Source organism: Furipterus horrens, unplaced genomic scaffold (genome assembly GCF_987537825.1).
Source record: "Furipterus horrens unplaced genomic scaffold, mFurHor1.1.pri manual_scaffold_17, whole genome shotgun sequence".
In the NCBI taxonomy this organism is placed as follows: Eukaryota; Metazoa; Chordata; class Mammalia; order Chiroptera; family Furipteridae; genus Furipterus; species Furipterus horrens.
Genome location: NW_028327187.1, coordinates 90,785,393 through 90,798,256, shown reverse-complemented (window position 1 = coordinate 90,798,256; position 12,864 = coordinate 90,785,393). Strand labels below are relative to the sequence as shown.

Genomic DNA, 12,864 nt, shown 5'->3' with positions numbered 1-12,864 from the left:
AGTACGGATTGGCACAGTTAAGGATTTTTAGGAAGGATACATTTAATATAAAGACTCTTAGCTTCTTTGTGGGTTTTGAATTATGTGTGACTAAGTGATCTATAAAAAAACATAAGCATAAAGTTGTTTACCACTGTGGTGTTAATAAAATATTTTCAAAAAAACTTCAAAATTATGTTTCTATTTGAGTGTTTCTAAAAAAAAGTATTTCTCAGTGACTAGAAACAAACCAACTATTGAACAATCTTGACAGAAGAAAAACATGATTTTTGCAAAACTGGAATAGTACTATTAAGTTAATTAGTAGCTCAAAAAAGTGTAATCTTCGAGGTGACTTGAAACAAACATACCTGTCTCAAATACTAAAGCAAAAAAATTTCAAGATGCCTTAAAAAAATATAGATAGTGAAAATTTAACCTCATTAGTGAGCTGGGTTCTAAGTTTTATTTTCACTCATTAATTACTACTAAGTTAATTTTTAAGGATTTTATTTTTTAATATGGTGGGAAATCAAGTGAGTTTCATCCGTGGCCTAAATATTCTCAATGCCATTCTTTACAAAGAAAGGTTTTCTAGCAATTAGGGCCCACGTGTTAAAAAAACAAAACACTTGAGAACTATTAAACATTACTGATTATACAGGAAATTTTTTTCATTACTTATGTACCTCATTTTCAAGTTACAGAAAAAATAAGAACATAGGCAACTATTATACACAAATTCCCAAAGCTGCCAATATACCTGTTCTACAATTTCACAGTATTTTTACCAGACCCAATTAACTTTTCCCTTAATCCCACAAGTTGGTATAACAAAGTAAGTAAAGGAGCAGAGCACTGAAAGCACACCACATGCTGATCAGTTTGAAGAGTTGTAAAAGAAATATGCTCTTTTGGTTTCCACATTCCTCTAAAGCACAGAAGAAAGGCAGGCAGTGAGAAGAGTGGCAATGGAGTCCCAGCCTTTCACCAGGTGGGACTTCTCTGTGCTACCTGGTTAAACAAGGACAGTAACATTTTGCTGTCCATGCCATGGGTCCTTTGGAGGAAGAAATAAGTTCGTAAAGGTGATTTAAAAAGCAAAGTGCTTAACAATGTACGTTATCTGTACTCCTTTATGAATCAAAGAGACAAACCGAAACCTCTTATGAATTTGCAATAATTAAAGCAAGTGAAGCTACCACTGGTATATCTATACAAATTATCAAACTTATAAAAAAAAATGAAGACATATTTAGTCAGATGAAAACAAACTGCTTGCAAGTATATCTGATATGTATTTGTACACAAATGTTTAGCATGCAGATCCAGCAGAACTGTCACCTAAAAACAAACAAAATAGAACAAAAAGGCACAAACAGGAATTGCTTTTACAATATTTTATAATTCAGAGCAGTGTGACAAATTAGTTCATGTTTTGCTGAACTATGTTAATATAATAAAAAGTACTTACAGATTTAAAGCAGGGCTGTTGATTTTTAAATCTGATCTGTACTGTTAATAATTCTTAATAGGGTAGAAATGTATTCCTTAAGGCAAAAACATTTTTAAAGTGCAACAATGAAGTAAAACTAGCTCTGACAATTAGGATAAGAATTATAATTTCAATCTAATTATAAAAATTGGGCATTCTTGAAAAAGTAGGGCATCAAAGTAGAACATATAACACAATGCAAAAGATTGAAAATACTTGATGTATATATCTGAACATATTTTATTACCACTAAATACCATAAAATAAAATATATAATGCCCTAAGCATTTAAAAGCAACAGGTGTTACGGTATCCAAAAATGGAGAAACTTATGAATAAAATGTAGACAGGAGAATTAAAAGCTATGCAAGATGACAGGACTGTACACTACCTTTTCCTGCAGCAGGAATAATACACGTATCTCCTCTTTTATTTCTCCCTATCTGCTTATGGAGGGCAACATGAGGAATGTACCAACAGACAGTAATAATAAGTGTGAAGTCTGAAGACAAGCAACTGGGAACAATTAGGAATGGCTATGTGGAGTTCATACCATCTGAACTGACCTTGACACCCCAATTCCAGTGCTGACAGAGCACAACCCAATGAGAGCACCCCAGCTTTCAAAAGTCAGGCAATGCTGTGAATGGGACCACATGGTAAGTCACGTTTAGTGCCTTTCATTGCCTTTACCCAGAGACTTTTTTCCACCCTGGACTATACAAAATCTGCTGCCTGTGCATTCTCCTAGCCATCCCTTGAAATGCTTCATTTTGGGGGCTACTTACTAATCTAACCCTAACCATTAGAGCTCAGTTGGCTGGGCATCATCCTGCATAGCAAAAGGCCATTGGTTCGATTCCACGTCACAGCACACACCTAGGTTGTGAGTTTGGCCCCCGGTCAGAGCACATATGAGAGGGAACTGATGTTTCTCTCTCTTTCTTTCTCTCTAAAAATAAATAATAAACATTAAGAAAAACCATTAAAACATCTTTTTTAAAAAGAGAACTAATCTAATTATAATGTGAGAAAAGGATCTGGATAGACATTTTCCCAAAAAAGATGTGAAAAGATGCTCAACAATAATTAGTGAAAAGCAAATCAAAACCATTATGAGACACCACTTCACACCCACCAAGATAGCTAGAAACAAAAAGATAAACAATAAAAAGTGTTGGTGAGGATATAGAGAAACTGGAACCCTCGTATGCTACTAGTGGGATTAAAAAGAGGCATTAAACACATCAAAAGGTATTCCATTCCATTCCATTCAAGAAAATAAAAACACAGGTTCACAGAAAAACTTGCACAGAAATGTTCATAGCAGCATTATTTATCACAGGCAAAAAAAAGTGAAAACTAACCCCATCAATAATGAATGGATGAACAAAATGTGGTATATCCATACAATAAATTATTTGACAATAAAAATGAAGTACTGAAACATGTCATAACATGGACAAACCTTAAAAACATTCTGCTAACAAAAATATACAGAAGACCATACATTACAGTAAGTTGTCACTTAACATCATCGATAGGTTCTGCGACCTTAAGCAAAACGACATAAAATGAAGCCATTTTTACCATAGGCTGATTGATATAAACAAGAGTTAAGTTCCTATGGTATCTTACGAACGTCATAGTGAAACGACAAACAATACGATGTTATTCAAGGACCGGCTATATATGATTACTCTGAAATGTCCCAGAAGGCAATTTTATAGACAGAAATAGATTAGTGGTTGCCAAGGGGAGAGTGACTGCTAATGGGTACTGCGTTTCTTTTGGGGAAGATTAAAATGTTCTAAAATTAGGTTGTGGTGACGGTTGCTTTGAGTATATTAAAAAATACTGAATGAGTGAATTGTATGTGAATTATACCTCAATAAAGTGATTAAAAAACCCAAAGGGGTGGGGTCATGTGGGCTTTCTAACTCCAATTAGAGTTTTAATTATGCTTTCAATCATAAATTTTAGGTCGATATTTAACATCTTTGCTTGAAAGACTAAAATGGGGGTGGGGGGCAACCTCCACTACAACTTATAATTAAATTTAAATTATTAAGACCTGAGAACTCTAATGTTAAACCTTGATGAAGCTACTGGACATGCTCCCTCAAAATAGATTTCGCCACTACATTCACCAGATGTCTGACATACCCTTTATTTCTTTAAGACCCACATTAGCATTTTTAGGTTAAGCTGCCCTTCCTTAGTCTTTAGCTTGTTTTAGAACCCTCTTTTTCACCAATATTCTTTCACCATCCTTGGAAATACTATATTCTAAATACAAATTTATTTTCCTGATTTTCTGTCTTTTCTTCAGGTAGTGTTTTTATCTACCACATCAAAACAGTTTTAATCCAATGTGACTAGTCCATACCTAAGAAGTTGCTTTTTTAAGTATAATGCATTGAGGTGGGTCCTGTGATGATGAAAGGCAGTACCTTTGTAACTGGCACTATTAAGACTTCATATTTATATGGCACTTCACTCATACCATCTCACTTAAAGGCTGTTCACTGTGGGCACAAGGTAATCACGGCCAAAAACAACTGGGGTAGGGGCAGTAAATATGCGCATTATAATATTGTGAAACTACATTCCCAAAATGAAAGTGCTTTCTTTCTAAATGTCCCCGAAGCTCTGAATCTACTAAATAAAATATTTTTCACTATGTGCATACATCTGTATTTATTTTGAACCCTGTTAATGTATTAACAATTTAAAAAATGTTTTAAAAGAGAAAGCATAAATTCTGCTTCAAAGAGGCACATTTTATAACTAAATTACAAACATCTGCACAGCTGCCTTAACCTTAGAAGAAAAACTAAAATAAGATTCATATTAAAATGTTAAAATAGCTTCCATTTCAATAGGAAAAGAAGTTTTAAGGAGGGTCAGTATGCATACATTTCAAAAATAAGGCCAAGCTAAATAAAAAGAAAATAAGGGGAAAGTTAGGACAAGCTTGGTTGATCACAGGTTAAAATGCAAAAATGTTCAGCCTCCATAACAAAACCAGTATATCAGGAAAGAAGTCAGATTAAGACATATCCTTTAGAAAATAAAAGTGAATACAAGTTTAAACAAAGACAGAAATACTTATTTAAAAGAACCTACAGTTTTCATTGGCATTGAAGCCTCTAAGAATGACCTTCAGTTCCTGGAGCTTCTGATGAGCTCGCGCATGGACGCTGTCAATCAGGAGTTTTTCTATTGATAAGTGATCAATCTGCACAGACAAGAACAATAGAATCATATGTCCAATTTAAACACTTTTACTTTAAAAGCCTAAGTAGATTATTGTGCTTCAAGATATTTCTTTGAGAGTCACACTGATTAAGTGCAAACAAAGTTAAAAAATAAACATGCTATTAGTAGCTTAAAGACTCTAGATAACATTTTGGCGAGTACAGATCAAAATACTAGATGTATCGCTTACTATAAAGATTAAAAGACAGACCCTAAAAATAAAATGATCTGATTGAAACGATAAAATATGAAAGTATATCTTTAAAATTGTTATTAGATTTTTAAACAAATAACAAATATAGAAGCATAACAATCATTTAAGACAAGTTTCACAAAGGGTTTTAGAACAATTAGGTATTTTAAAGAATTTGTACTAAAAGTTTAAGTATAAATGGTAAGTTATATTCATTTAACTAAATCGATATTAAGATATATTGAAATCATCTACCTTCATGGCTCTTTCTACTAATTTGGAATCAGAAGCAGGCAAAGGAGGATCATGAAAAATCTGTAAAGGTTTAGAGACATCATTCTCATCGATTTTAATTGTAACTTTGTGAAAAGACGCCGTCCCTGTTTTTCTCCCAAGAACCTGTTGACTAAAGAGAAAAAAGAAATATGCAAACTTTTTCAACAAAGTCTGTTAACATTTGGGTTGAAATAGAGGCAATCTATTGTGTGCCTTAGCCAGAGGCTAGAACATGGCACACCCTCACTGTTTATGGAGGGAATACATTAATATTGAGAAGAGCTATTCTGTAATCAAACACAGTATTTGATTTACGCATTAAAAAGAACCCCACAAAGAATTTCAAAATAAAACACACACACAAGCAAAACAAAAAAATCCAAAACAAAACAACCTGTTCTCTAAGTGTTGTCTATTCATCTCTAGTTACTTTATAGAAAATGTGATTGAAGCAAAGTTTAACTAGGGAATCAAGGACTGTAAAAGGCCCGGTACTAATTTTTCCCAAAACCCTCCCCTCAAAAGATATTAAAAGGTGCAATTCAAAATGTAGAACTGTGATAAGCATGTTTCTAAAATACTATATTCAACAATTAAGTTTTTTAGCAATCTGGTATTAGCCCAGAGTAATCTAACTTTTTAAGAATAACTCTTAGAACAAGCAGATAGATGTCTACATATTTAAAACATGCCATGTTCTAAGAACGGTGTCAATTATGGATGTCCTGTCCAGTTTATATGCTACTACAGGCAGGACCTTATCATATACAATCATGTTGTCGGAGGCATGCAGCTTTCAGTATATAGTAAATCAGCTGTATGAGAAAAAAAGAGAAACAAAGTATTTACAGTCATAGCATGAATCCACCAGAATCAACTTTACTTACTTCCAAACTGAGAGGGAGAGGCACTTTCCAGGATGATACCTTTCTACCTGCACAAGGTCTCCCCACCGCTCTCGGATTAACATTAGAGTTTGGGAATGTAGCACTTCTAACTGAAGTGATAAGCAGAAAGAATCTGATGATCTCATTAAGCAAATATAATATACATCACTACAATAGCCAATGAAGTATAAGCAAACTTCATTTAACAAAAACTCTATTCCCAAAAAGCTCGTTATGAAAGAAATTTCTGGAATTATATTTCTCCAATGACTTATCCTAAAAAGTGATATAATTTGTGGCATAATTTTAGAAAAAGGTATATTTAATTTTGATCTAATATAAACAAACCATAAGGTCCAAGTTGCCCCTTAATTCATCGTAGTTTAGAGAATATGGGTAGACCAAATAGTACAATTTTTTCTCCATATAGTACTATTTATAATTCATCATTTTTTTGTTTTTATCTGCAAAGTCAACAGTAACATTTAAAACTTGGTTTATTATAGATCTATCACTATTCTGCACACTGACTAGTTCCCCTGCCCCATTTCTACCAAAAAAAAGCCGGGGGGCGGGGGGGAGTTTAGGCTACTACAGTTCAAGACTAGAGGCAGAAGGATACGTAGACAGCTGTACATGTCCTGAAGAGGTTTCTCATCAGCAAATAGCCGTGACTGCACCAGTTGATGGATGAAGCTGATTTGTACGCTATGAACCAAGGCTCGCCCATCTTAAATTAGCAGAAGAAAAGACAATGATTAATCAGAAAGGCATACAGATCATGTCATAGTACCAACTAATGAAGAATATATTAACTAATAATGAATTTTTTAAAAAAGAACTGAAACTATCTATGAAAACTAGAGAACATTATATTTAAAACACTGAAACCTCTAAGGTCAGTTGGTAATTATGATTATCATAATATCTGCTTCAAATTACAGGATAAATTGCTAAACACATTTATTAGCCTGCAAAATGTTTCAATGATATTAAAACATCAAACACTTAAATCAATACTTATGATTTAAATCCATATTTGTGATTTACCTCCTGTTTCCTTATCCTCTACTAGAATTTCTAGCTTCAGAAGACGCCATGGAACATCAGGATCATCTCCCATTACAGTCAAGGTGGCTTCAAATTCTCCTTCAACTCGAAACTTCACCCGGCCATTTGCTTTCAGAAGAAAAAGAAGTCTACTTTACTAAAAAAATAAGCAGCTTTTCACCCTGGCTGCTGTGGCTCAGTTGGTTGGAGCATCGGCCCCTACACCAAAAAGTTGCAGGTTTGATTCCAGGTCAGGGCACATGCGAGAGGCAACTGATAGATGTTTCTCTCTCACATCAATGTTTCTATTCCTCCCTTCCCCTCTCTCTAAAATCAAAATGAAGAAAGAAAAAAGAAAAAAAAAAAAACCAAAGGCAAGTCTTCTAACTTCAAAGAACAATATTTTCTTGAGGCTCAACCCTGAGACTTCTCTCTCCTCCAGCCCCAGGTGATTTTACTCACTTGCCAGCTCTTCAAATACCAACACTGTATTTCTAAGTAATAAAGAGAAATGATAGGGCTGACAAGTCACAGATTCAAACACCGCCAGAACTGTAGGTCAAAACTTCATAATGATATTTCTTTGAATAAAATCCCAAAGCTTTTTAAAAGATATTCCAACAAGTCAATTGTTAAAAGAAAAAAAAACCTTCAGGTACATACCAACGGTAAGATTTGCTAATTGAGGAGGAAGGTCTGTGGTTACAAGACGATGTCTAAGAATCTGGTTCAGCTGGTGAAGTGTGGCTTGTTTCTCAATTTTGGTAATTGGGTCTGGAGGAATAATCTTATCCTTCAAAATAATTTAAGTGATTTTTAAGGTAATGTACAAAGAGGCATAATTTTTAGCAGCACCTGTCTTAGCACAGTATTTACTCAAGAGAATATCAAAACTTATTTTTCTGCAGTCTCCATCTAATAATAGTGACCTTTACTATCATGCGTTAGTGCCAAATGATTCCAACAGTCACCCGGCAAAGACAGTCATGCAACATGATCTTCATGCTCTATTTATGAAACCAACTTAATGTCACTAGATGACTTCCACTTCTTAAAAGTATAAAATACAATAGTACCAAGGCAGTAAAACTACTACACAATAAATTTTTCAAAACACTTCCCAGAAGCAACTAACATGCAGTAGTTTCATATGTGAAATGATGTAAGTTACATCTTCACAACTGTTTACCCTCACAAAAAAAAAAAAAAAAAATCCATCCATTTTGGTATCTACTCACATTCTGACCCCAATTTATTAAAAAACAAAACAATTTTTGTTACAGAAAAAGAAGCAAATTACATAAATATTTGTTTCAAAATATAAAAGTTTTTGCTGTTCTAGTTACTAATATGCCAAAGCCTTCAACTTTTAAGATCAGGTGAGTGGGGGAAATGTACTTACTCTAATGCAGGTTGGCAGCCGTGGGTAAGACCCAGTGGTCAGCACATCAATGGCATACGGGATGGCAAAACTCGGTAGGCGTGCATGAACCAAAGCATCTCTAGCTAACGAAGCAAGGCGATCAGCAGTATCCACAAACAAGATGGCTTGTTGATCTAAAAAGCTCGAGATCATCTTTAAAGCAAAGGATAAATGTATTAATTTTCCTTGAAAACTAGCCACTTTTCAGTTCAAATACCATTGATTCATATCAAAGTAAATTTCAAGGGGAAATAATATAGGTGTTCCGTACTGCAAAATATTTCTTAAAAAATTTCCCAGTAATTTGAAATATTTTGAAAAGCAATTTTCTATCAATCTAAGTAAAAGATTTTCCAATTCATTTCTTCATTTTTAACATTACACATACATAGTATCATGAGTTAGAAAAAATAAATAAAATGCATTTTACTACTCTTACAGACTCCTAGAGCTGGTTGGTGACAAGGAGTAAATTCTGAGATGTCCTAAATTAAATTACAGCAGGCCAGAGGGTGGAAGGAAGAGACAAAAAAGGGGTCAATCAGTTAACTGCAATGCAAAACCAACAAAAGATTGATCACACTCCTCAGTGTAGGTTGGAATTATAAATTAACTCCCAGTTGACTATTTCCAAGATGATCTAAAAAGAGAGAAGAGCCAGACACAGCTCAACCCCAGGAGCCTCTGCTTCATGAGCTTTAAGGAATCTACTGCATCTATCCCAGAACTAGCCTCCACTTTACCTTCACCCACCCCCTTTGTCTAGGGCTAATGTAAATCATTTCAGAATGACTTCTGCTCCCCACCCCACACCCCACACACTTGATGTATGAAAAAAGACTTGCAAAACTCTTAGGAGGACAGACATAATCTGTCTCTTCTACCTAACCATGCTGCTAGTGGTTTAGGCTCCATGCGCCAAGACCAAGTCATTGTCGTCTTCTTTTTCTTTTTCTACTAGCAATGGCCTAATAAACCCTTTCTTTTAAAAAAGAGTTCCAGTTAAAATTCTTAATAGTTGGTAAGAGAGTGCGGATTCCTAGACCCAGACTGTCTTGGTCTCAATTTCAAATCTGCAATTTACTAACTCTATAACTTTGGGTAAATTACTTAATCCCTCTGTACCTCAGTTTTTTCGGCTGTAAAGTAGAGATGATTTCCAGCCTCATAAGGTTGTTCTGAGAATTAATAGTTAATGCATATAAAACCTTTGGAACAGTGCCCAGAACACAGAAAATACGCAATAAACACTGCCCATTATGAGATCTAGGTCAACTTCATGCTGAATATGGAGATCCTTCCCATTAATTCCCTATTTAGTGCATTTCATAAGGGCACCTGAACTAGTAGAGCTCTTCATAGAGCTGAAATCTACAAGGTCTGTCCAGAAAAAGTTCAGCTATTGTTAATATAATGAGAATGGTTTCCATGACATCGATGTAACCTGGCAGCCAAGGAGAGTGGACTGGAATGCACATTCGTGAATAATGATGACTTCACTGTACTAGTCAGTGGGGGTGGTAGACGCCGTTGACTGAGCATGTGTACTGTGTGGCCATTGCATTCAAAATCACCGAGTGAGTAGTGCAATAAATCTGCATCAGATTTTGTGTTAAGCTTGAACATTGCTCTGCGGAAACTATTCAGATAATTCAGAAGGCCACAGCTATAGGCAACTGGTGACTGCCCACTCATGCATCACACCTCCTGCAGCGTCTTTTGGAGAAACAGCAAACCACCCAGGTGACTCAGCCCCAATACAGCCCAGATTTGGTACCCTCTGACTTCTGGCTTTTCCCAAAACTAAAGTCACCTTCGAAAGGGAAGAGATTTCAGACCATCAATGAGATTCAGGAAAATACAACGGGGCAGCTGATGGTGATTGCCAGAACTATGTGAGGTCCCAAGGTGCCTACTTTGAAGGAGACTGAGGCATCATTGTCCTATATACAATGTTTCTTGTATTTTGTATCTTCTACAATAAATGTTTCTGTTTTTCATATCACATGGCTGGATACCTTCTGGACAGACCTTGTATTTCCTTGAAACGTTTATCCTCTACTTCTATTCTGGAATAATACTTTGTCTCTCATGCCCTCAAAAAGGTGATGTCCAACCTATCTTCAGGCTAAACATTCCACATCACTTCAATTAGTCTTCACATCTCTAAATTCCTGACTCATCAGCCATGTCCCACTACCCAAAAATGCTCCTGTACCAATGGCCAACTTAAAATATGGTATCCAGAATTAATACCATATCATGCACACAAAATGCCCTACATTTTCCCATCATTTTCATACTCATTTAATCATCTGATTTTCACAAGTCCAGAAAATAGACAAAATCATAATTACCATCACCTTAGAGATAAGAAAATTGAGGCTTAGGTTAAGACAGGTGCCCAAAGAGAGTCAATTATCAGAGAAGCTGGAACAAAAAAATGTTTCTTCTAACTTCATTAGACCAGCAAAGCCCAGTACAAGAGCTACCTTCTATGATTAGTAAAGGGGACCAAAGTTTTGCCACTCCAAAGTATACTTTTTGGAATATTTTAAGCTGCTTATTTTTAAGAAGCAAGACTCAGAAAGAACCTTTGATTCTCCTCCTGATCTGCCTAAAGGAATTCAGACAGAAAAACCTGTTTAAAGGAAGGGGGAAGCATCACCTTATTAGCATCATAATATAAAGTAAATGCCGCAGACAGGGAAAAGTCAGGCAAAGCCTGTTTGTTGGACTCCCCTCTGTGTCCCATTGTTTCTGGGTGGCCAGGCAAGAATTTGTTTACCACATGCTTGCTCTTTCTCAGCTACCTGTAAATTGGCTGCTTTCTCTTTGAAATATCAGACTTCTGCCTCCCTCTCCTTAGTCCAAAATGACATATAAGTCTCAACTGCCCAGTGCATCCTCAAGTCTCATATTCTTATGGAACATACATATATGTACACATGAAATACATCTGGATATTTTCGCCTATTAATCTGTCTTGTTAATTTATTAGCCTAATCAGAAGAATTCAGAAAGTTGGGAACTTTTTTTGCGCCCCCACACTAGTAAAATGGATTTCTATCAATGCCACCAACATAACTTCTCATTAGAAGCCACAACTAACACACAGAAGCTTGGAGTCAACTAAAAGGCCTTGATCTTTTGTTTGTGAACCTTTAACAAGCAAGATCCACTTTCCCATCCTAACTTAAAGCAGGACTGGAATCTGTCTGATTTTAACATATTTAAAACCATCTTGAATCCCATTTCTCTCAACTTCTGAACTGATTTTTACTCAGATTTAGGTCATCCCAAACCTCCCTTCACTCAGGACATTGTAAAAATGCTTATCAGACTCTAACCAAGGCCAAAGAATAGTAAAGACCTCCCTCAAGGAAGACATTCGTCAATCCTAGTGGGGTTGCAGTTTATCCAGCCCAAGCCCCTTTACTTTAAACATGAGTAATTAATGAAACAGAAACAGTCTAAACCACCTTGCTCAACTCAAAATATACTAGCTTCAGCTATATTCCTTTGACTTAGAAATCAAATAAATAAAGGTTAAAACTTTAGGTTTGAGTAACTTATTAGTGAATCCATATAGGTCCCTAATGATCAGCATGTTCTTTCTTTTTTTCTTTTCAGTATTCACATACCAGCTGTTAATATGGCTAATAATCTCCTTTACATTTTTAAATTTAAATTTTATTTTTCAATTATAGTTTACATCCAATACTGTTTCGTATTAGTTTCAGCTGTACTTGACAATCATATACTTCACAAAGTGTTCCCTTGATTCCTTTAAAATTTAACTGAGCACCAACAGACATTTCTCTAAGAAAAACATACAAATGGCCAAAAGCACATGAAAAGATGTTCAACATCATTAGTTAGTCATGAGAGAAATGCAAATAAAAACCACAATGAGATGCTCATCACACCTACTCGTCGTCGTCGGCAGCCGTCCGTCTCGAGAGACGATGGTGTAGCTTCTTAAAGAGTCTATCTGCACCGCCGAGAATGGCTGTGCAGTCCGACTCGGGAGTGACATGGTAGTATCTGTCTCCTCCCGTGTTGAATCGACATCTTGCGATGACGCTGAAGCTACAGAGCCTGGGCAGGGTAATATGGAGGGTCTGCTGTTGCCCATGCAGCAGACCCCCCCTCTCTTCGCAGCTGAAGGGTCCAAGGGAAAGACGGAGTCAATACAGCTTGGCTTCAGGTGTGCCGCAGGAGTTGCCGGTGTTGACTACAACGTCAAACCGCCTTAGGGACTCCGGCTCCGGATTTTCTGTTGGGGTTTACTCCCTTA

At 35.8% G+C, this 12,864-nt stretch overlaps 1 protein-coding gene across 3 annotated transcripts in view; it reads right to left on the bottom strand.

Moving 5' to 3' along the window:
* MED14 (mediator complex subunit 14) overlaps window positions 1-12,864 on the bottom strand; it is an 82,931-nt gene that overhangs the window by 57,100 nt on the left and 12,967 nt on the right. For all 3 annotated transcript variants that reach the window (XM_090263907.1, XM_090263908.1, XM_090263909.1), the window contains exons 4-10: window positions 8,544-8,717; window positions 7,805-7,934; window positions 7,142-7,270; window positions 6,714-6,821; window positions 6,092-6,224; window positions 5,184-5,334; window positions 4,604-4,715 (exon numbers count right to left, since the gene is read on the bottom strand). In XM_090263907.1, coding sequence (XP_090120033.1) covers window positions 4,604-4,715; window positions 5,184-5,334; window positions 6,092-6,224; window positions 6,714-6,821; window positions 7,142-7,270; window positions 7,805-7,934; window positions 8,544-8,717 — 937 coding nt within the window. The remainder of the gene's footprint in view (window positions 1-4,603; window positions 4,716-5,183; window positions 5,335-6,091; window positions 6,225-6,713; window positions 6,822-7,141; window positions 7,271-7,804; window positions 7,935-8,543; window positions 8,718-12,864) is intronic.